Below are 23,584 nucleotides of genomic sequence, written 5' to 3'. Positions count from 1 at the left end.
CACGTAGGTAGGCTCTGGCATCTGTGACCGCGTCCTCCTCGTGGCTGCAGGTTCAGACACAAGTTGAGCTCCACCTCCTGTTTGCAGCGTGACATCACCATGTCACCTATACATGCCTCCGGGGTGGAGCAGACTACTGCAACAAAGCACGAGCCTCCTCTGAACAGCGCGCCTATCAGAGGAGGCAGTCAGTGTCAGTCAGGGGAGCATCATAAGGAAAATGGAAGATCCTCATGTGGCTCAAGAGCCACAGGTTGGTCACCGCTGTCATATACTATTAAAGTGTTAAAAGGAATTACAAATCTAACAAAAAGCAGAAAAAAAAACATTTTGCAGTTTTTAATTCAGCAAAATGCAACGACATAATTTCAAATGTTCAATAACTTGAAATAATACTAAAGTTGATCTTGTTTTCTAGCAGTCAGTACTCTGCTAGTGTAATGATGTAATAAGCAGTGTTCTCTGCCAGTGGTTGTGTGTGCGTGGAATGTGCAGCAGTGCATGTGTAAACACTTCCCTGTAAGTGCCTCATACATAAAGGAAGTGCCTGTGAAAGCTCTTTACTTCATTCTATTACACTGCAGTCTGCAGGAAGATGTCTGTCTCTGAAGGCCAAAACAAATCTGCCCGGGAGAAATTCCTGGAAGAAATGGTGAAAGTGGCTGAGGAGGCCAGCAAGAAGACACCAGAGGAACTGATATATAACTATAAGGGAATTCTGTACCCGAGTTGTCTCTGCAGTGAGGCCACATTTCAAGCATTAGAGTCTATGGAAGCCAGAGAAGATGATGTGCTGATTGTAACCTATCCCAAATGTGGTAAGTGGGGGAAACAGTTAAGTGTATCAAGTGGCAGGTTTTAAAGAGAACATGTGTAATATGTATGAGGCAATGTGAAAACCAAACTATTATTTATTACCAGTCAATAAAGCTTACAATCTTTATTTCCTACCACATGTAAACACACACCCACACTAGGAAACCTACACAAGTATGGGGAGTATATACAAACTCCACACAGGGCCATGGTGGTAACCAAACCCAAGACCTCAGTGGTGTGATCCAGTAATGCTAACCATTACACCATCCATGCTGCCCAATCTATAGTAATGTGCATACTTGAATACAAATCTTTAAGGCTCAAGACTCTACCAGGATCAATACCCTCTTCACAATCCACTCTAGGGAACACTGGAATTATGGGAACTTGTCTCTTGAAAGTCTGAAATCTTACCCCAGCACAGACACACAAAGAAATGGCCTCTCATTGTGTCAGGGGTGTTCCTATAATCAGTGCTTATAGTGGTCCTAGAGAAGTGGTGGAATTCACCCCCTCCCGGTGCCTATTTAATAAAGGGACTGCACACTCGTAGGCATGCGCTGCAAAAGGGGGTGTGGTCTCAAAATGGGGCATGACCTCAAAAAGAAAGGGGCGTGGTCACACAAGTATCCCCAATAAAAATTACGCCACACAGTAGCACAATGTTATTCACATTACACTACACACAGTGCCACTGATTCACATTACACTACATAGTAGTGTCCCTTATTCATGTTATGATATACAGTAGTGCCCCTTTTATACAATGCCAACATTAGTGCCCCTTATAAACAATGCCGACATTAGTAGTGTCCCTAATACACATAATGCCCACAGTAGTAGTGCCCCTTATACAATGCCCACAGCAGTAGTGCTCATTACACATACTACTCACAGTACTGTAGTGGTAGTTTCCCTTATGCAGTGCCCAGTGGTAGTGCCGCTTATGCAGAGCCCACAGTAGTGGATCCCTTTATGCAGTGCCCCCAATAGTAGTGCCCGTTATACAGTGCCCCCAGGAGTGGTGTCCCTTATGAAGTGCCCCCTATGCAATGCCCCCATTAGTAGTGCCCCCAGGAGTAATGCCCCCTGTAGTAGTTCCCCCTCTGCAGTGCCCCCAGTAGTAATGTCCCCTGTAGTAGTGCCCCCAGTGGTAATGCCCCCATTAGTAGTGCCCCCCACTTTTAGTGTCCCCATTAGTAGTGCCCCTTGTAGTAATGTCCCTTACACAAAAAACCCCAGTAACAATACTTACTTTAATCCCCGCTCCTGTGTCCGCTACCATCCGTCTGGCCACTCACTCCTTTATGGGAGAGACCTCATGGGAGAGACATCATGATTTCTTTCCCATAGTGCACACTGCGGAAGCCGGAGCTCAGGAGTGAACTCCAACCTCCAGCTGCCACTGCGGGGAAGGAGCCTGGCACACGCTGGTAACAAAATCTCACCGGGTGCCTGGCATTTCCATGCGGCGCCGGGCTGACAGGCTAGGTTACGTGGGCCGGAGGAGGCGGAACTGGTACCGTCTCCTAATAGAACTGGCGGAACGCAATTCTGCCTCACTTTAACCCCTGTCTATAATGTGCGCAGGGTGTATGGTGCACATGGGCCCCTGGTTCCAGGGGGGCCCACACCGCACACCCTGTACTCATAGTCTTTATACTTTCTTGTCTGTTATCTCCAGAGAACAGCAAAAATCACTGGGAAAATGGCAGCGGACATTTTCCCGGTGACTCGCACATGCGCAGTAGATTCTGGCACTTAGCCAGATTCTACTGCCCCCGCAGCCGCTGCCAGAGAAAGGAGGGGGTCCGCACTGAGGGCCTAATTCAGACCCGCTTGCGAGCGCTGAGCGCTCGCAAGCAGGTCAATGTTGGCCCAGTGCGCATGCGCACGATGGACCTGGCTTCGTCGTGCGCATGTGCGAGACCCGGATAGCGACGGACAAGCCGTCGCTATGGGTCTTGTACCAAAGGGGGCGTGCTGTCGATGGTGAGTGACAGCACGCCCCCTTTGGTGGGTGTGACAGGGGTGTAGCTGTCAAGACGGAGGCGTTCCTATTGAAACACCTACCGTCTGGGGCCGGCCCCACTGACATCACAAGTGATGTCAGTGGGAGTGCCTTCCTCTGACAGAGCCGAAAGCTCTCCAGGGCTTGCGGCAACGAGACCCTACCACAAGTCTCCTCTCTTAAAACACCCCTGCATTGTGTAGTAATTTAATATAGTAAATACAACACTTGTACATTGATTATATATATATATATATATATATATATATATATATATATATTGTGACACAGTTAGGTTAGGGGGTCCCTCTCCTGGGTAGAGGACTCCTTCCTTACACACACACACACACAGCAGCAGGGAAGCAGCACACCAGTCTGGATGCAAGTACAAGCTGGTCGGCGCCAGTCTTTATTGTACAATGTCAGAAATAACAAAGAAAACATAAACAGAAATCCTAGCCCTGTCGGGGCACTAACTTCACAGGCAGTTCCCTCACTACCAGAACCTGGCAGGGACTAATACCCTCGCCAGCAACAAAGGCACAGCACAGCACTCACAGTTAGGTTTTCAAGTGTCTCTGAGCAAACTCCCTGTCTGCTGTCCCAGGTGAGACAATCAGCCCTCAACACACTAGGCTTATATTGGCCACTCTCAGGTGGAAACCCTAACAAGCCTGTTACCAGGCTAAGAGAACCAAAACCTGGAGTGGCCGTGGGTGGAGCCCTCCCTCTCCTCTCACCCACAACCCCCAGGTCCCAAACCGGCTTTTCAAAAAGCCGAGACTCAAGCCTGCTACACTGCAGACTTTCTCCTGGAGGTTTAAAACACATAAGACAGGAATCTGGGACAAATGTACCTGCCACAGACCACTTTACCAATGATCCTATCACATATCCCCCCCCTTTGTTTCGACCTGTGGGGCGGAACAACTGAAACCCCCAAACAATGAATGCGTGACAACGTGTCAGCATTGGCCAGCTGGCTTCCTGGCCTGTGTTCCACTGAAAATTTAAAAGTTTGTAACGCCAAGAACCATCTCGTAATTCTCGCATTACTGTCTTTATTTTCGGACATCCACTTCAAAGGGGCATGGTCAGTGATCAATTTGAACTTTCTTCCAACCAAGTAGTACCTGAGAGCCTCTAACGCCCACTTTATGGCCAACACCTCCTTCTCCACTGTGGCATAGTTTCTCTCATGTACATTCAACTTTCTGCTTAGATAGAAAATAGGGTGTTCCTCACCCTCCTTGTTCTGGGACAGGACCACTCCTATACCTACTTCTGATGCATCGGTTTGTACTATGAATTCCCTGTCAAAATTAGGAGTCATCAGGACTGGTTGGGAACACAACGCTACTTTCAACTCCTGAAAAGCTTTCTCCGCCTCAGGACTCCATTCTACCATGACTTTTTGTTTGCCTTTGGTCAGGTCAGTCAGTGGGACTGCCATGGTGGCAAAGTTGGGTATAAACCTCCTGTAGTACCCCGTAATTCCCAAGAAGGCTCTCACCTGCTTCTAATTCAGAGGCCGCGGCCAGTTTTGTATGGCATCAACTTTATTGAGCTGAGGCTTTATCAGGCCTCTGCCAATGGTGTATCCCAGATATTTTACTTCCTCCATGCCTAGACAATACTTTTTTGGGTTGGCTGTCAAACCTGCCTTATAGATGGAGTCCAAAACTGCTTGTACCCTGGGTAAGTGAGACTGCCATTCAGGACTATGAATGACCATGTCATCCAGATAAGCAGCCGCATACCGTCTATGGGGCCTTAGAATCCTGTCCATCATTCTTTGGAAGGTAGCAGGTGCCCCATGTAGCCCGAAGGGCAACATCTTGTACTGAAACAAGCCCTCTGGCGCTGAAAAAGCTGTCTTTTGTTTGGCGCTCTCTGTTAACGGTACTTGCCAATACCCTTTGGTTAGGTCAAGAGTGGTTAAATACCTTGCCGTCCCTAGTCTCTCAATCAATTCATCCACTCTTGGCATCGGGTAGGCATCGAATTTTGAAACACTGTTCAACTTTCGGAAGTCATTGCAGAAACGCACACTCCCGTCGGGCTTTGGAATCAACACAATGGGACTTGACCATTCACTATGTGTTTCTTCAATAACCCTTAACTCTAGCATATTTTTAATTTCTTTCGACACCGATTCTCTTTGTGCTTCTGGCAACCTATAGGGCTTTAGATTAACTTTAACCCCTGGGTCAGTGATGATGTCATGTTTAATGACCGAGGTTTTCCCAGGTATGTCAGAGAACAGCACCCTATTTCTGATCAGAAACTCCTTGACCTCTTGTTGTTGAATTGCCGACAGGGTTTTTGCCACTGTCACTTCGGGAACTAATTGCCCTGGATTTACTGGAGGGGCTCGGACGGCCGACAGTGCCGTTCTCTCTTTCCAGGGCTTTAACAGATTTATATGGTATATCTGTTCCGGCTTCCTTTTCCCCGGCTGGTAAACTTTGTAATTGACCTTCCCCACTCTTTCTAAGATTTCAAAGGGCCCTTGCCATTTAGCCAAAAGTTTATTTTCCACAGTGGGAACCAATACTAACACTGTCCCCAGGAGCAAAGCTGCGTAACCGAGCATTGCGGTTGTATACCCTCTGCTGTGCCTGTTGAGCCTGTTCCAGGTGCTCTCTCACTATCGGCACTACCACAGCAATTCTCTCCTGCATTTGAGAAACATACTCAATCACCGTTTTGTAAGGACTAGACTGCCCCTCCCATGTCTCTTTGGCAATGTCTAGTAACCCCCTTGGGTGTCTCCCATACAACAAGTCGAAGGGTGAAAACCCGGTGGAGGACTGGGGAACCTCCCTTATGGCCAACAATAAATACGGCAATAAGTCATCCCAATCCCTACCATCCTTGTCGACCACTTTCCTAAGCATGTGTTTTAACGTATTGTTAAACCTCTCGACCAGCCCATCGGTTTGGGGGTGATAAACCAAAGTTCTTAACTGTTTGATTTTGAACAGGCAACATAACTCTTTCATGACTTTTGACATAAACGGTGTACCCTGGTCAGTTAGTATCTCCTTGGGTATACCCAGCCTGCTAAAGACATGAACTAGCTCTCTGGCAATGGTCTTGGTTGACGTATTGCGCAACGGGATCGCTTCCGGGTACCTGGTAGCGTAATCCATTATGACCAGAATATACTGGTGTCCCCTGGCAGACTTCATTAAGGGTCCAACCAAATCCATCGCTATTCATTCAAACGGCACCTCTATAATAGGCAATGGAACTAGTGGACCCTTAAAATGTGGCCTGGGAGCATGATACTGACACTCAGGGCAGGATGCGCAAAAGTCAGACACCTCTTTATGAAGCCCGGGCCAGAAAAACCTCTGCATTATTCGCTCAGTGGTTTTCTCTACCCCTAGATGGCCTGCCGTTATATGACCATGGGCCAGATCCAACACTGTTCTTCTGTAGGCTTTGGGAACTATTAGTTGTTCCACAATATCTTCCCCCTTCTTAGTCACCTGATATAACAAATCCTGACACATTGCCATGTGGGGATAGGACAAAGGACTATCAGGGTCCACGGGTTTACCATCAACTACTTTTACATTCTCCCTGGCTTTTACCAAAGTAGGGTCATTCAACTGTTCCACGGCAAAGACCTCTCTTCTGACCTCTAAATCAGGCAGATGATCACTTGGCCTAACAACTCTTCCCACCTCAATGGGAGGCACATCAGTTGGCGGGCCACCGTCACGTTCCGCATTCTCTAGTTCGCCAACCATAGTAGAAAAAGGGAATAACTCTGACTCAGAAGAAACTCCCTCCTCCACTACATCGACAACCTTCTCAAATGGATCGGGGTTGTTCACCTCTGGAACAAAACGGCTTTCCCACAACTTCCAGAAGTGAGCAAAGTCTCTCCCCAATATTGCATCGTACACCAGACCATGCACCAAACCCACAGAAACTATAGCAGAGCCACATGGTGTCTCGATGTTCACCTCGGCCGTAACATATCGAGTATCCCCATGTATGCAGGTCACACCCACAGTTTTCCCTGTATGCCTCAAGGGATTCACCAGCTCAGCTTTTATAAGTGTCACCAAGCTACCAGAGTCTAACAGTGCCTCTACTCGGTTGCCATCTACAGTGAGTACACACATGTGCTTATCAGTCTCAGCCTGCCGGTCAGCCATACAGGCTGTCTGTGCAAAGAAAGACCCCCTGCGGTAGACATGAGCAGTATCACATTGCATAGGTTCAGTTGTAAGTGAACAATTAGCGGCAATATGGCCGAAGCCACCACATCGGAAACACTGAGTCATATTAATGTCTAGTCGTTTACAGGGCAAGAACCTTCCTGGCCTGGCAGGCCTGTCTCCAGGTTCTACACCCTCAGTCTTAGGTACATTCCACCGCCCAGCACCCTTCTCCCCTGGAACAGTCTTACCAGTGTCTGTGGGAGTTCGCCGGTGCGCCATCGGGGCTCGGTGGGGCATACTCATCAGCTCCTCAGCCGCCACGTACCTCTCCACCAGCTCGACCAACTGGTCCGCGGACTTAGGGTCTGCATGGCTCACCCACTTGCGCAGAGTCACAGGTAATGATCGCAGGTACCGGTCCGTCACGACCCTTTCCACGATCTGTGGTCCCGTCAGCGTCTCGGGCTGAAGCCATTTTGAGGACAGATGGACGAGGTCATGCATCTGTGAACGTGGAGGCTTGTCCCTATGGAACTCCCAGCGGTGGACCCGTTGGGCACGGACAAAGGTGGTGACTCCCAAGCGAGTTAGGATCTCCTGTTTTAGTTTTTTATAGTCCTTGGCATCAGCCAGGCATAAGTCGAAATATGCTTTTTGTGGCTCCCCAGACAAAAAAGGTGCCACCAGACTTGCCCACTGCTCCTTGGGCCAACTCTCCCTTTCGGCCGTTCTTTCAAATGCGGCGAGATAGGCCTCCACATCATCGCCCGAAGTCATCTTTTGAAGGAAGTGACTGGCTCGTACAGAGTGAGTGGGGGTGGGAGGACCAGTAGCAACATCTCTGGGCCGGGCGACCAGGTGCTGTACCACCTCTCTTATGGCCTGGCTGTTTTCAGCTAAGGCCTGGCGTGTTTCCTCAATGGAGACCTGTTGAAGTCTGTTAGTCTCCTGCTGAGCTGCTGTAGCTTCCTGCTGAGCCCTGGTAGATTCCTGCTGAGCTGCTGTAGCTTGGAGCAAGGCCTTAATTATGTCCTCCATTTTGTCCTGGTGTGTAGGTTGGAAGCTGAACCTTGCCTCTCTGAGCATTGGCTGACGCCTCCTCTATGGGACTCCAAGGACACAGTGTTATTTCCACACTCACAAATTGGGTGTCTGTCCCTTTAATTTTTAAATGGAAAGTTTTCCTCTTGCTGCAACTTTAGTGTGTGTGGTTGCCCGCATTCTCCACCATATTGTGACACAGTTAGGTTAGGGGGTCCCTCTCCTGGGTAGAGGACTCCTTCCTTACACACACACACAGCAGCAGGGAAGCAGCACACCAGTCTGGATGCAAGTACAAGCTGGTCGGCGCCAGTCTTTATTGTACAATGTCAGAAATAACATAAAGAAAACATAAACATAAATCCTAGCCCTGTCGGGGCACTAACTTCACAGGCAGTTCCCTCACTACCAGAACCTGGCAGGGCCTAATACCCTCGCCAGCAACAAAGGCACAGCACAACACTCACAGTTAGGTTTTCAAGTGTCTCTGAGTGTAACTCCCTGTCTCCTCTCCCAGGTGAGACAATCAGCCCTCAACACACTAGGCTTATATTGGCCACTTTCAGGTGGAAACCATAACAAGCCTGTTACCAGGCTAAGAGAACCAAAACCTGGAGTGGCCGTTGGTGGAGCCCTCCCTCTCCTCTCACCCACAACCCCCAGGTCCCAAACCGGCTTTTCAAAAAGCCGAGACTCAAGCCTGCTACACTGCAGACTTTCTCCTGGAGGTTTAAAACACATAAGACAGGAATCTGGGACAAATGTACCTGCCACAGACCACTTTACCAATGATCCTATCACAATAAATATATATATATATATATATATATATATATAAATAAAATATAGTTCGGCACTCTAGATATAAGAACAAAAGATAAGGGTTGCCGTCCTAGAGGTAAAATATAAAAGGCTTTCCTTCCTAAGTGCGGTAAAGCAACCCCACCACATAGAAAAAACAGGCGGCACTCCCACGTAGATTAATGAAAAAATATTATTAGCAAAGTGAAGACATTAGTACAGAAACATGTCAACGTTTCAAGGTCCCAAGACCTTATCATCAGGACTGTATATATACAATCAATGTACAAGTTTTTATCTTGTATTTACTATATTAAGTTACTAAACAATGCAGGGCCGTAACTAGGGTGGTGCCGTCGCACAAAGCGCAGCAGTCCTGGGGTGGGCTGTATTGGGCTTGTTACTGTATTCAAATACAGGAACGAGCCTGGGGGGTGGGAGGGAGAGACAAAACTATATATATATATATGGACAGCGTACGGCAAGTGCAATCTGACTGAGCCAGTTTAAACCCCGTGGTGGTGGGAGCAGTATACCTTTAAGAGTTATGATGGTGTCAGTCATTAGTGTTAGCCTATAGGCTGCCTTGGGGGTTTGGCCTTGCTAGTATATTAGGTCTGTTATCCAAAGACTCCTCCTCTTTGTTTCTGGAAATTTTTTCCAGCCCAGGAGTCAGGGAAGTGCTCTGTACATTTAATTGTATAAGTTGATGCATAGTCTGTTTTTTTTTTTTGCTATTTACTTCTTATTTCTTTTTCTATCCTTGTCTATTCTTTTCCTTCTCCTATTCTTGTCTTTCCTCTATTCTTTTCTTTCCTCTTGCTCCAGTCTTTTTGTTCAGTCTTTTATTTTCCCTAAGCCTTAAGCTGGCCACAAACTAGACCAGGGGTTCCCAACCACGGTCCTCAAGGCACACTAACAGTCCAGGTTTTAGGGATAGCCATACTTGAGCACAGGTGACTTACTTAGTTCCCCAGTTATATTGATTAAACCATATGTGCACAATCATGGATAACACTAAAACCAGGACTGTTAGTGTGCCTTGAGGACCGAAGTTGGGAATCACTGCACTAGACCAACTTACATCCAACCAGCCAACTTGTTGATTGGTTGGAATGGAAATCTGGTAATGTATGGGAGTAAATGATGATCAGCAATTTGCTAGTAAATGCCAGAAAACAGATGAAAATGGTCGTTCAGACAAGTTTGTTAAATGTTTGATCTAAACTATTTGTTCAAACAACAGTTTTGGTCCATTTTCCAGCTTTTGGGAGCAAATTGCTGATTGTATACTTTACCAGATTTTCATGAATCCAACCAATCAACAAGTTGGCTGGTTGGATGTAAGTTGGTCTAGTGTGTGGCCAGCTTTAGTTTACCTGTTATACTTTGTTTTGTCCTTCCTTCCGTCTCACCCTATATTACCCCTCTTGCGATGCCCCAGAAAAGCCAGTGACACGTGCGGCCCGCTCGCTCTCTTGCCGGAGCGGGGCCTGCTGAGACGTGGCCCACCGCGACTCAATGGTGCGAGTCACAGCTAGTGACGGCTGCGCCGGGATCGGAGGCTGCTTCGGCAGCCCCGGCTCCCAGCGGTGATATGCAGCAGCGACTTGTCCTGTCCTCCAGACTCCCGCACTTGCTCCAATAGTCTGGAATTGTGCCCACATCTGACATAAAAACATTCAGCTCAGACAGGATGGCCCTACTGCCGTATATAATGGCTTATTGTGATTGTGGGTCGAGTATATGGTCCGCATATGCTGGAATTAATGGACACTCAATATATATAAGCAGGACACACTCACTCTAAAATTGCGCATTGGGAAACCCTCCTCTAGAAATCCCGTGTTTGCCACTGGTGGGGGTCATTTAGCGCTGGGTCACACCTACAACCCGCCATTAGCACAACGTGTGCGGCGGGTGCGCTTTCACAATACACGTGTTTTTCCCCGCTGGTTTTCGCTAGGTGATGCTGCAGCACTAGTACAGCAGGTTTCATTACCTTCCTCCCACCCCGTACTCACGGGTTCTGCGCCTATGCTTGCTCCTCCCAGTTCTCGGCCTTCCCTACCTGCGGCAAACGCGGATCCTTTGGCGGCAGCTATTGCGCTAGGGGCTTTGGCACCTTTGCAGAATATAGAGACAAAGATTCCCATACGAGTGCACAGTATCGCAATAAATTTCAGTTAAAACATAACTTTTAATTTCTTATTCATATCCACATATGTGGTTCCTTAAAACACAGCAAAATAGAGACAAAAATAAGAAAAAATAAGGACATACACAAATACACAGTATGATTTAAAATGCAGTAGCGCTCACTCACGATGACTTTTATTTATACACTTTATAGTGTTTTATTGTGTCTGAATTCTATATATTTAATTATCTGGTGCAGTATATCCTTAATTCTGTACTTCTATCGATAAATGTAATAGTAGCGTGACACAACTCTGGTTTAGCCACTCTTCATATTATCCTTTGGTCAGAATTACCTAGTAGGTATTTAAATATGAGGCTATTTAGTCATATTTCTTGTGTTAAATATCATAACGGCTCATACATCATGCCTCCCTTGTATCTGCAGTATTGATTCTTCTATACTAGTCTCTTCCCATATCACACGTTCTGACCTCGTATTCAAAGTGTGTATGGCTAGAGTTATTAGGACCACTATCACCCACAATGTTATAAACAGCATTCCGTTCGTGATTAAATTATGTTACATACATTGATCTCCCCATTGACATCCCTATGATCAGGTGATATGTCAGCCTCGTATTGTACATGTGTTTCACTTTAAACCTGTTGGAGGTGCTTTAAAAAGTATTCAAATTTCATGGTATTCATAATAACCATTTAGTTCACTCCCATTGGGTTTTTATATTATTTCATACTACTATAATCAGGTCAGGTCTGAAACAGGACACTGATTCAGCTCCTTTTGTTATCTTTTGTTATTTGGCACCTTTGTTGGCGACGCAGTCCATGTCGGCCTCCTCAGAGTCAGTGCAGGCGTCTGCACACTTGCAGGAAACTTGCCCCCCCCTAAAGGGTCCATTTTTGCGCGTTTACCATTAGCTAGGGGTGTTAAGTCCTGGTGCTGCGCCTTGGGTTTCTCATTCTACGTCTACGAATGTGGCTATGGATTTTGTGCCTGTTCTCCCTTCTCCCTCCTCTGCAGGTGTTGCTGCGGCTGTGACCTCTGCTGACCAGATTGATGACGCAGTGGTTTGCTGAATAGATTGGTTGCATTGCTTAAATGGGTAACGTTAGCTGGGTGGAGATGATAGCCGATAGATCTTAATCTATTGACGGCAGTCGAAGGTGTGTGCTTATCGCAATTTGAATTTAATTTGCACAAATTGGCATTTGCAATGGCGCATTTCGGGTTAGTGAGTTGTTGGCATCGCATGCGCTTCGGCATCTGCGCTGCTTTGTCATGACGTATTGTGTGGCGAGGAACCTCCGCTGCACAGGTTTAGTTATGTGAAGGTTAACGAATGATCAGTTCAAATGAACTGAGCTTCAAAATGAACTAGTTCAATCAGTTCACAGCTCTGGCAATGATCACTTCATCATGAGTTAAAACAAGTGGGATTCCACATCAGCTAAAGACACAGTGCTGAGTGCTGCATGCTATATGCTGTAGTTTTGTTTATGCTACAAGACATGGGGGGAGATGTATCAAACCTTCAAGAGAGATCAAAGGGGAAGATTGCCCAGAGCAACCAATCGGCTTCCGTCATTTGATTGACAGTGCTAGATAATTGACAAAAGCTGGCATATACAACCCCTACACTATCACACCCATATGTCACTAAATAATGAAAAATTGTTAATTTAGAGAGGAAAACAGAAATGCAATTAGAATACTTATTTTATTATTATTATTATTATATTATTAATAATACTACTATGATTTATAACAAACTGTGGGCCTGATTCTGACCCGCTCGCGAGAGCTGAGCGCTCGCAAGCGGTCGATGTTGGCCTTGTGCGCATGCGCACGACGGAGCCGGCTCTGTCGTGTGCATGCGCGAGACCTGGATAGCGAAGGGCAAGCCGTCGCTCCGGATCTCATACCAAAGGGGGCGTGCTGTCGATGTTGAGTGACAGCATGCCCCCTTTGGTGGGCGGGCCGGGGGCGTGGCTGGCCAGACGGAGGCGTTCCCATGGGAACGCCTACCGTCTGGGGCCGGCCCCACTGACATCACAAGTGATGTCAGTGGGAGTGCTTTCGGCTCTGGTAGAGCCGAAAGCACTCTAGGGCTTGCGGCAACGAGACCCTACCACAAGGGTCTCGTCGCAAGCCCGATGGTCGCGATGGTCTTGACCATCTTCCTGGCCGCTCGCTATAGCTGTGGGTGGCAACCCACAGCTATGCAAGCGGCCAGGAGGCCGCTCTAAAAAAACAGAGGGACGGCCCTGATTCAGAGCGAGCGCTCTGTCAGAACGTCCGGCTCTGAATCAGGCCCTGTGTATCATAATGTTGTAATGATGGGTCTATGTTTATGTGCAGGCCTGGAACTTTAGTCCCATCCACCCATTTTTTAATCTAGCCCAGGTGTGCATCCAGTGACATTAATGGGTGCAATTAAATAAAAGATGGGGTAACGGTATGGGTTTTTCCTATAACTTTTTTCTTCCCAATTACTGTGTTTCAAAGCATGAAAAAGTGACACGTCACAATATTCTTCATTTCGGTCTTTCTCAACAATAATTTACATTGCAGAGCTAAACATGTCACTACTACTTTGCTGTATAAGTGATTGCTTTTTTAACTAATACAAGATCAGACATATTAAACATATCTGATCAATTGAACAGGACTCATCTAGTAGAAATGCTGTACTGTATGTGTAACAGAGTTCCGTTTCCTATCACTTCTATTGGCAGTGTATCAGAGCCAGTGATGCCATGTCCTAAACGAACTGAATTTTTGAACTACTCTTTAGAGTGAACTAGATCATAATGACCTAATCATCAAAATGAACTAGATTTCCCATCTCTATGCAGGATGCGTCGCTCTAACACTTACCAGATTGGGCGGGGTCGCTGGCTAGTTTTGCAGAACTGTCAGGACACCGGGACCTGCCCGGTGTGTATTTTAGCGCGTGAATATTTGCGGCTGCGCTCAGAGGGCCTGATTCTGACCCGCTCGCGAGCGCTCGCAAGCGGGTCGATGGTGCCCAAGCGCGCATGCGCACGACGGAGGCGCCTCCGTCGTGCGCATGCGCGAAACCCGAATAACGACGGCCAAGCCGTCGTTAAGGGTCTTGAACCAAAGGGGGCATGCTGTCGATGGTGATTGACAGCACGCCCGATGGTCGCGATGGTCTTGATGACCATGGTCACCCACAGCTATGCGAGCGGCCAGGAGGCCGCTCCAAAAAGGAGCAGGGACGGCCCTGATTCAGACCGAGCGCTCTGTCAGAGCGTCCGGCTCTGAATCAGGGCCAGAGTGTGGAGAAGTGTGGTGGTGCATCAGGATGGGGGTTTCAGTTGGTAAATACCAATTTGGTCAGTTTTTGCAGCGGTGTATGGCGAATCTCGGTTTACTTTAGCGAGAATATGGCACTCATTCATTCAGAATGGGGTCTGCTACGTCTGCTGCTGCTTCCGGTTTTTCAATGCCAGAGATTCATTCTCTGGGTAGGTGGTACTCTGGAGCATTCCGTCTGTTGTGCATACGGGTAGGGTGCTTGCTAGCGCTATTCGGCATGCTAACCAGGGGTTTAGACTACTCGCTTTCAGGGGATTGGAGGGATTTTTATTTTTCCTATATGGGGAATATTTGTTGCCTCCATAAGTAGAAAAGATCCTAGTAGGTTTTGTTTTTTATTGTTGTATTATGTTGTCCTGTCTGCGGTTTGCAGGTGTGCGTGGTGTGGTTCGAGTGTTTTCAATACCTTTCTAAAATAACTGTTATTTTCTTACTGGTTTTACGATGACAGGCCAGTCTGGATTATTGACAAGTCATTCCTTTTATTGGGCCGCTAAATCGGCTGCTGTGCATGGCTTAAGCTCTTTGTTTTGGCCTATGGTGTTAAGTGGTTGGGTTTTTAGAGGAATGCTGTGGCGTGAATGATGGAACGTCTTTCTACCGTGCAACTGTTTGGTTTTTGTTCGTGCATTTAAGTGGAGATGATGGTGGAGTTGTGGTTCAGAGTGCACTCAGATTCATGATGTGCATTTGTTGGTCTGAAGGGGACCATTTGTTGGAGTAGCGAGTATTAAAAGGACGTCTATGTCTATGGTGCAACTGTTTGGTCGGCCTATGGTGTGATCGTGTACCCAAGTGGAGATGATGGCGGAGTGTGGTTTCAGAGTGCACTCAGATTCATAGACTAATATTTGTTGGTCTGATGGGGACCATCTGTCGGAGGTCGATTTGTTTATATTGGTGGAGGCTTTGTTTAAGGTGAGAGTGGAGTTGGTTTAGTTTGTTTGGTGGCGGGCTGCGGCTTGAATTGCCTTGCTTTGGCGGAAAGAACGGTAATGTGCTTCTAGTTATACAAATTAGATGGGTGTGCTCTCCTTGATCAATGATAGGCCAAACCCATCCCTTCCGGGAAATGACACAGCCTGTCCGGGCGTGCTTTATGCTGGAGAGTTGAACACCAACGGTGATGTGTTTGGTCTGCGTGTGTTTTGTGGGAGTGTCCGTTCTTTGTTGTCCGCCACCATACTAACTTTAAGCTCACAATCAATTTCCATTGGCAACTTCTAATTATCTAATTAGATAGCCCAAATTCAATATTATATTAATTATTAATTAATTATTAAAAATCTAATGTCAAATAAATTTGACCCTATGCTCTTTCTCACACAGGGCACCAAAATGTCTAGTTACGGCTCTGGCAAACAGTATGGTATAAAAGTTCCAAATGTATCCAGCCACAGTCTTTGAGATTTCAATAGTCCAAAAACTCATTGTGCAACAAAGCAGCCATTTGTATCCACAATGTGGCACTGAGAGAATCACCAGCAATAATAGCGGATAAAAAAAGTGTCATTTCACAGCCTGCTCTACCAACGTTTCAGGACGGCTATGTGCCCTTTTGTCAAGACTGTGTAAGAGTGAAAGTACAAACATGTCTTTCACTATCGCAAGCTTACCTTAAATGCTGCCATAAGCTCCCGCTTGTGCAGGATAGACCCATGGGCGCCGAGAGGGGGGGGAGCGGGTACAGTTTACCCGGACCCGGGCTTGCTAGAGGGGCCCGGGTCTGGCGTCGCCCCCCCTCCCTTACAGCAGCTCAGCAATTAATGTTATTGAGGTTAATAATACTCTAGGAAGAAAAAAAAGACCAATTTATGTGATTTTAGCTTTTTTTGTCAATTTTTGTAAAAAAATCCAAATCCACATCCAAAGCCAGTCACCACAGTTTGGCAAATCCAAATCCAAAGCCGGACGACGAATTAGAACCAAATCCAAATCTGGCAAAAATGTTCCAGTGCACATCCCTAGTTTAAACGCTGGCAACGGCATCTCACACTCTTCGCTACCCGACCCGAGCCTGGATTCTCATAATTTTGCTCGGAACCCTATGTGGCTGCGAACAATTTCAGGCGAATCCGGGCTACCGTAATGTGCGGCCACTGCCGCGATGACTCGCACCGGTGAGATCATCACGGCTAATAGGATTGGCCCCATAGACCTTCGGAACAACTCGGCAGTACTTTGCCATAGAAAGCAATAGGATCTGGAAATTTACTAAGGATTCGAATTTGTAATCACGGCCGAAATATAGTGCAAATCGACTGCAAAAGATGCTAAAACAAACCCAAATAGAAATCTAAAATAGAACACCTTTTTCAATTCCAGTTTGACATTTGAACATACTTAACCGTTACTGACACCTCAAATCTGTGACCACTAAAAGGGGGTTAAGCATATGCATACACTTCTCTCCTGTTACAAAGAGAAACAAAGCATTGCAGAGTTTTCTATGATGGATGGAGATCTTGTTGGGGCTGAGATATCACCAGACTGGAAGAAACCAGGGTCATGAAACTGAGCATGGTCAGCATTGGCCGATGGCTAAGTCATACATGCCATGGCGTGACTCGGTAGCGCCGAGCGTCTGTTTGTGCGACCTTTTACCTTCAAATGTAGCACAAGCAGCTTCTGCTGATGAAAATGATAGATTCTTGGGTCGGATGCGCTTCGCTTTAGAGTGGGATTCAGGTATGTGTGTTGGGATTGTGAGGGTGGGGGGGAGGGGTGGTTGGGATGGTGGTGGTGCTGCAGCGTATGAGTAGGGGTACCTGACCCTACATTCAAGTTCGTGATGGAGGGTTGGGTTATGCACGCTCCTTGGTGGTGTGTGTGGGGATGAGGGGGGGGGGAGATGGGGGTGGGGAAGTGGGGGTGGTCAGTATGCGTGGTATCAGGTGTGTGTTGGTGAGGTGTAAAGAACACACATAAGGCTGGATTAGTGAATGGAATTATAGATATTTTATTTGTGTGATTGATTCGTGTTAGTTGTTGTTGACACAAAGTCCCTTCCTTCTTGTGGAGTCACAGTGCTCCTCTGGAATTCATAGTGTCTAGGTAGTTCGTGGGGGCGTGCTACCCGGTTGGTGTGAGAAGGAGGTGGGGTGAGCAGGTGCAATCCACAGTTGGGGTGTAGGTGGACCCTTTGAGGGGGCTCCTTGTGCATGCGGTCCTGACTACTGCATGTTCCCCTGCTGGACCTATGGTCTACAGTCTTGGGAACTGGGATGCCCTGGATGTGGTGAATCGGGGGTGTATTCAGTCGCGGCGTCCCACACTGGTGGGGAGAGGTATTGCTTACCTACTGGTAGGTGCCCGACTTCTATGGCAGGGAGCAGTTCTCACAGTTTCCAGTTGAGGCCCAGTAGTCTGGTTGCGGCTGCGTGGGTGGTCCGCGTGCCTGTGGGTGTAGGCAGGGGTTACCTGCTTGGTGTGCATGACAGCCCTTGTGTTGGTGCTCGGCAGTCCACGTGGTACCGTCGGGGGCTGCGTCGTGGGTGAGCGTCAGCTGTGGGTAACTGACTCTGACCAGGAAGCCTTCTGGGGAGTCCACGCGCTGCTGCGGGGGCCGCGTGCGGTGCATGGGCGTTGGGGGCGTCGCTGGCGTAGCCTGCTGTGTGCGCCTGCTACTGCGGCTCTCGGGTGGGCAGGACCCGGACGTGAGTGGTGTTGCTGATGCTTGGAGGCGGGCAAATGCTGCAGTGTTCTAAGAATTGGAGTAGGTTCCGGTTTGGCAGATTGCAAGCTCAAGTGGATGTGAATAGCTGTATGAAGGTCTCTGACACATTGCTCCCCTTTGGCCTTTCTCAAGGAGTTACTGAGTTGAAATGGAGGCTGGGTATTTATCAGCAGGAGAGGTCAGCTGTTGATTGGCCCAACCATCACACCTGACCAATCAGGATGTGTGTGGGAGTGATGTGGAGATGTGTGGGCATGTGTGTGGCTGCTGGAGAGTCATGGTAACCAGCTCGTGTATCTGTGCAAGGTGGTGTGTTAGCACGCTGTTGTGCATTACTTAATTATATGCGGTGTGTGGATCGGGGCGTTTGGGGTGGGGCTGTGGTGATGTGTGTGTGTTTGCAGGGCTTTCAGTGTCGCTTTATATGGTTGGTATCGTGACTTTACTGGTGAAGTGGCCATGGGTGGTGTTTGGGGGGAGTGGTGCAGCTGGCGGATCACAGGGGTGGTCCGGGATCATAATCAGTGGGCGGTTGTGGTGCATCTGGGGACCCCCCTTTATTGGGGGGTCCCCAGCTCCACAGGGATCCCGGCCTGGGCTGACTAGTGGTCAGGGTTAATGCTTTGGCTGGGTGACCCGGGGAAAGGGTTTCCCTGGCTGTGGCATTACCCCCCCCCACTAGAACCCTATGCATTTTTTTCCCCCTGTATTCCCAGAACCAGGACCGGCTCAGAGCCCAGTGCTGGTTTCGCTTAATGCGGTGGACCCCTACGTCTTTTGTCCCCTGTATTTTGGCAACCAGAGCTGGTTGTTTGTCCCGGTGCTGGTTGTTCTTTTGGGGAGGGGGTCATGCCATTTTTTTCTAAACTTACACTATTTTTCATTTTTAAAACACAGAAGCATAGACGGATCTCACTGATCCCGTCCGTGCTTCTGTGTTTATTTATTTACACACAGATGCATGTATCACAGATCTCCTTGATCCGTGCAGGCATCTGTTCGTTCGAGATAGTGAAAACCGAACTGTAAATAGAAATTAATAATACGAATGACAACGAATGATTACACCATCGAACAACACGAATGACAGGAACTCGGCAGCTTAGTAAATTCAGTAACCTGTTCGAAAAATTAAACACATGAATCTGGACGATGTCATCCGATATTGATCTCGTATGAGATAGAATAGAACTCGGCACCTTAGTAAATTTACCCCTAAATTCTTTATGTGGGTTATATGATAATTGTATACTTTTTTGTGCTTTAGGAACTAACTGGTCAATTCAGATTCTTCATGAAATGCTATTTGGATTACACAACAAAGAGCCTACACTTTACCAAGCGATGATTGAATTTGGGAAACCAGAAAAAATTGAGGTTTGTGAAAAAACAATTGCTTTTATCAAAACAATTTGGTTAATGGCATTCATTTTCTATCCTGCCCTTGATTATTACAATTTTGCATGTACTTGCAGGGAGATTTGTTTAGTACATGTGAACTGTAGCAGATGTTAGATGTGTTCTACCCATTATGAACCCTACATGAAATATTGTACAGCGTGTCCATACATGCAAGTTAGTAAAGATCAATAATAGATCAACAAAAGATAATATGAGATATGGTAAGAACTTACCCTTGTTATCTCTATTTCTACGAAGTCCATAGGGTTCCACAGGATACCTTGGGGTATAGGTGTGACGTCAGTCGCAGGGCACCAAAGAGTTAAGCTTTCAGCCTCCCAGGATGCACTAGGTCCCCCTCCTATACCCCGCCCCCGGGCCAAGGCACCTCAGTTAGTTACCAAGCCATAGGCCGGAGGAGGAGAAGGAAGAGAGAGAACAAAGATCTGGACACATACAAGAATCACATTCTCACCAGAGGGAGACGGAAAACCGGTGACCAGAGCAAAGCCCATCTGCAGCACAGGTGCGACAGGGCGGGAGTCCTGTGGAGCCCTATGGACTTTGTAGAAATAGAGATAACAAGGGTAAGTTCTTACCATATCTCATATTTTCTACTTCAGGGTCCATAGGGTATCCACAGGATACCTTGGGGATGTCCCAAAGCAGTATCCTTTAAGGGTGGGGACGCTCCTGTGCAGAAAGGAGAATCCACCGCCCGAAGGAAGCATCCTGAGAGGCGAAGGTGTCAAACCTGTAATACCTCACGAAGGTATGGACAGAAGACCACGTAGCAGCCTTGCAGATCTGAACTGCCGAGGCACCACGTCGAGCTGCCCACGAAGGACCCACAGACCTAGTGGAATGAGCCTTCAGAGAAGGAGGGACCGGTAGGCCTTCATGAAGATAAGCTTCAGAAATAGCCATACGGATCCAGGCTGCCAAAGTTTGCTTTGAAGCAGGCCAACCCTTTTTACGGAAGCCATAGAGGACAAACAAAGCGTCCGACTTCCTAAACGAAGAAGTGCGGTCAACATAAGTCCTTAAGGCCCGCACAACATCCAAAGAGGTCTCACCCACGGAAAGACCCGGTGAGTTAAAGGCCGGAACAACTATTTCCTCGTTAACATGAAACTGGGAAACAACTTTGGGAAGAAACTCGGGCCGAGTGCGGAGCACTGCCCTGTTCCCATGAAAAACCAGGAAAGGGGGTCTACAAGAAAGAGCCCCTAACTCAGAAACACGTCTGGCCGAAGCAATGGCCAGAAGGAAAACAGTCTTAGCTGAAAGCCATTTAATATCCACTGAGCCCAGTGGTTCAAACGGCGGTCCTTGGAGAGCCCTCAGGACCACAGCCAAATCCCAAGGTGCCACAGGTGGAACAAAGGGCGGCTGAATACGGAGAACACCTTGCATAAAGGTGCGCACATCCGGGATTGTAGCAATCCTACGGTGAAACCAGACAGATAGGGCCGAAACCTGTACCTTCAAAGAAGCAAGGCGAAGCCCATGATCTAGTCCCGCTTGCAGGAAGGCGAGAATCCGAGACAGACGAAACTCCCGCGGTGCATAACCTCTCGGTCGACACCACTGGAAGAACGTATGCCACACGCGATGGTATATCCTCGCGGAAGACGGTTTCCGAGCTCGTAACATGGTACGCACCACAGAGCTGGAAAACCCCCGGGACCTCAGCATGGCCGTCTCAACAGCCACGCCGTCAAAGACAGCCGAGTCAGGTCCGGGTGAAGGCAAGGACCCTGGGACAGAAGGTCCGGTCGTAGCGGCAACCGCAGAGGACTGTCCATGGACAGACCCTGAAGGTCTGAGAACCAGTGCCGTCTGGGCCACGCGGGAGCTATCAACAGGAGCGTCCCTCCTTCCTGTTTGAATTTCCGGATTACCCGTGGAAGAAGGGAGACCGGAGGGAACAGGTATGCGAACCGGAACGTCCACCGGACGGACAGAGCATCCACCAGAGACGCCCCTTCGTCTCTTGTGCGAGACCCGTACACCGGCAACTTGTTGTTGTGCCGGGACGCCATGAGGTCGATTTCTGGAAGACCCCACCTGTCCACCAGTAGTTGAAAAACGTCCGGGTGCAGGGACCATTCCCCTGGATGAACGTCCTGGCGACTTAGAAAGTCCGCCTCCCAATTTAGCACTCCCAGGATGAAGACCGCTGATATGGCCGGAAGATTGCGCTCCGCCCAAACCAGGATCCGAGAGACCTCTACGAGAGCCGCCCGACTGCGAGTTCCTCCTTGCCTGTTTATGTAGGCCACGGTGGTAGCGTTGTCCGACTGGACCTGCACCGGATGACCCTGGAGAAACCGCTGTGCCTGCAGGAGAGCATTGAAGACCGCACGGAGTTCCAAGATATTTATTGGAAGCTCCGCTTCTGTCGGCGTCCACCTGCCCTGGAACAAGTGTGGACCCGAAACTGCTCCCCAGCCCCGAAGACTGGCATCCGATGTCAACAGGACCCAATTTGGAACCCAGAACGGACGTCCCTTGTTGAGGTGGGTCGTCTTTAACCACCACGCAAGGGACAGGCGAACCTCCGGGGTGAGCACAATCGTCTGGAACTTCAGAGACTGAGGCAGCCCGTTCCACTTGGACAGGATCAGGTGCTGCAGAGGTCTGGAGTGAAACTGGGCGCATTCCACCATGTCGAACACCGACACCATGGAGCCCAGTAACCTCATCGCCGAGTGTAAGGACACCCGGCGGCTGTGCAGACAACTGCGCACCCTTGACTGTAAAGCAGAGATCTTGTCCTCCGTCACGAAGATCCTTTGCTGTCCCGAGTCCAATAAGGCTCCAAGATGCAGAATCCTCCGAGACGGGATTAGAGTGGACTTCTGCCAGTTGATTAGCCAGCCGTGCCGTTGCAGCAGTGCAATGGTCAGGTCCAAGTGGTGTAACAGGAGCTCTGGAGATCCTGCCACCAATAACAGGTCGTCCAAGTACGGCAACATGCGGACTCCTTGCAGCCGCAGAGAAGCCGCCATGACTGCCATCACCTTGGTGAAAACACGTGGTGCTGTCGCCAGGCCAAAAGGTAACGCCCGAAACTGGAAGTGGTCGCTGCGGATTGCAAACCGAAGGAACTCTTGATGGCGCAAAAGAATAGGGACATGCAGGTAAGCGTCCTGTATGTCCAATGACACCTTGTAGTCCCCAGGTTCCAGCGCCAGAATGATGGACCGTAGGGTCTCCATCCGAAACTTCGGGACCCGCAAAGACTTGTTGAGTGCTTTGAGGTTGAGAATCGGACGATATGACCCATTGGGTTTCTGTACCAAAAATAGATTTGAATAGAAACCCTGGCCCCTCTGGGAGAATGGAACAGGCACTATAACTCCAGCCTGGAGCATAGCGTGCAATACCTTCCGCAGCTCCGTAGCCTTGTTCCGGTCTGATGGTAGACCCGTGGTGAAGAATCGAGCCGGGGGTCTGTGCCGGAAGGAGAGGGTGTACCCGTGGGAGACCACCTCCAGAACCCAAGTGTCTGTCGTAGTGAACGACCAACACCGGGAGAACTGCAGCAGGCGGCCTCCCACCCTGGGATCCCCCAAAGGGAGGCCCGGACCGTCAGGCCGCAGGCTTGTCATCTGGCTTGGGGGCCGGACGTCTGGTACTCCATGCCTGTTTCCGGGACTTGACCGATTTCTTAGGGCCTGCCTGTCGAGGAAACGACTGTGGTTTGGGCCTGCCCTGGGCCCTAGATGACCGAAAGGACGATGGTCCAGAACCAGAAGGAGCAGCGGCCGACGGGAGACAAGCAGATTTGGCTGCCGCCAGCGTGGCCACAATCTTATCCAGATCCGGACCGAAGAGAACTTCTCCAGTAAACGGCAACGCTTCCAGACCTTTCTTGGAATCTGCGTCCGCCTTCCAGGATCGCAGCCACAAAGTGCGATGAGCAGCTACCGCTGCTGAAGAAATTCTAGACACCAGAGTACTAATGTCTAGAACCGACTCGTTGATGCAAGTGGCCGAATCACGGAGATTGCCAATCAACTCCGCCTGATCGGCCGGACAGTCGGATTCAAAAGAAGCCTCTAATGAATCCGCCCAGCGCTCCATCGCTCTGGCAACCCAGCAAATGGCCATAGCCGGCCGTGCTGCCCCCCCTGCAAGGG

General features: G+C 48.7%; 1 protein-coding gene across 1 annotated transcript in view; it reads left to right on the top strand.

Moving 5' to 3' along the window:
- Window positions 1-540: 540 nt before the first annotated feature.
- LOC148521935 (sulfotransferase 6B1-like) overlaps window positions 541-23,584 on the top strand; it is a 69,534-nt gene continuing 46,490 nt past the window's right edge. Inside the window, exons 1-2 of the mRNA XM_088474501.1 lie at window positions 541-818; window positions 19,303-19,412. Coding sequence (XP_088330627.1) covers window positions 596-818; window positions 19,303-19,412 — 333 coding nt within the window. The 5' untranslated portion in view covers window positions 541-595. The remainder of the gene's footprint in view (window positions 819-19,302; window positions 19,413-23,584) is intronic.

Source organism: Taudactylus pleione, unplaced genomic scaffold (assembly GCF_031769625.1).
Source record: "Taudactylus pleione unplaced genomic scaffold, aTauple2 ptg000154l, whole genome shotgun sequence".
Lineage (NCBI taxonomy): Eukaryota > Metazoa > Chordata > Amphibia > Anura > Myobatrachidae > Taudactylus > Taudactylus pleione.
The sequence above is the reverse complement of the archived record's forward strand: the minus strand, read 5'-3'. Positions and strand labels throughout refer to the sequence as shown.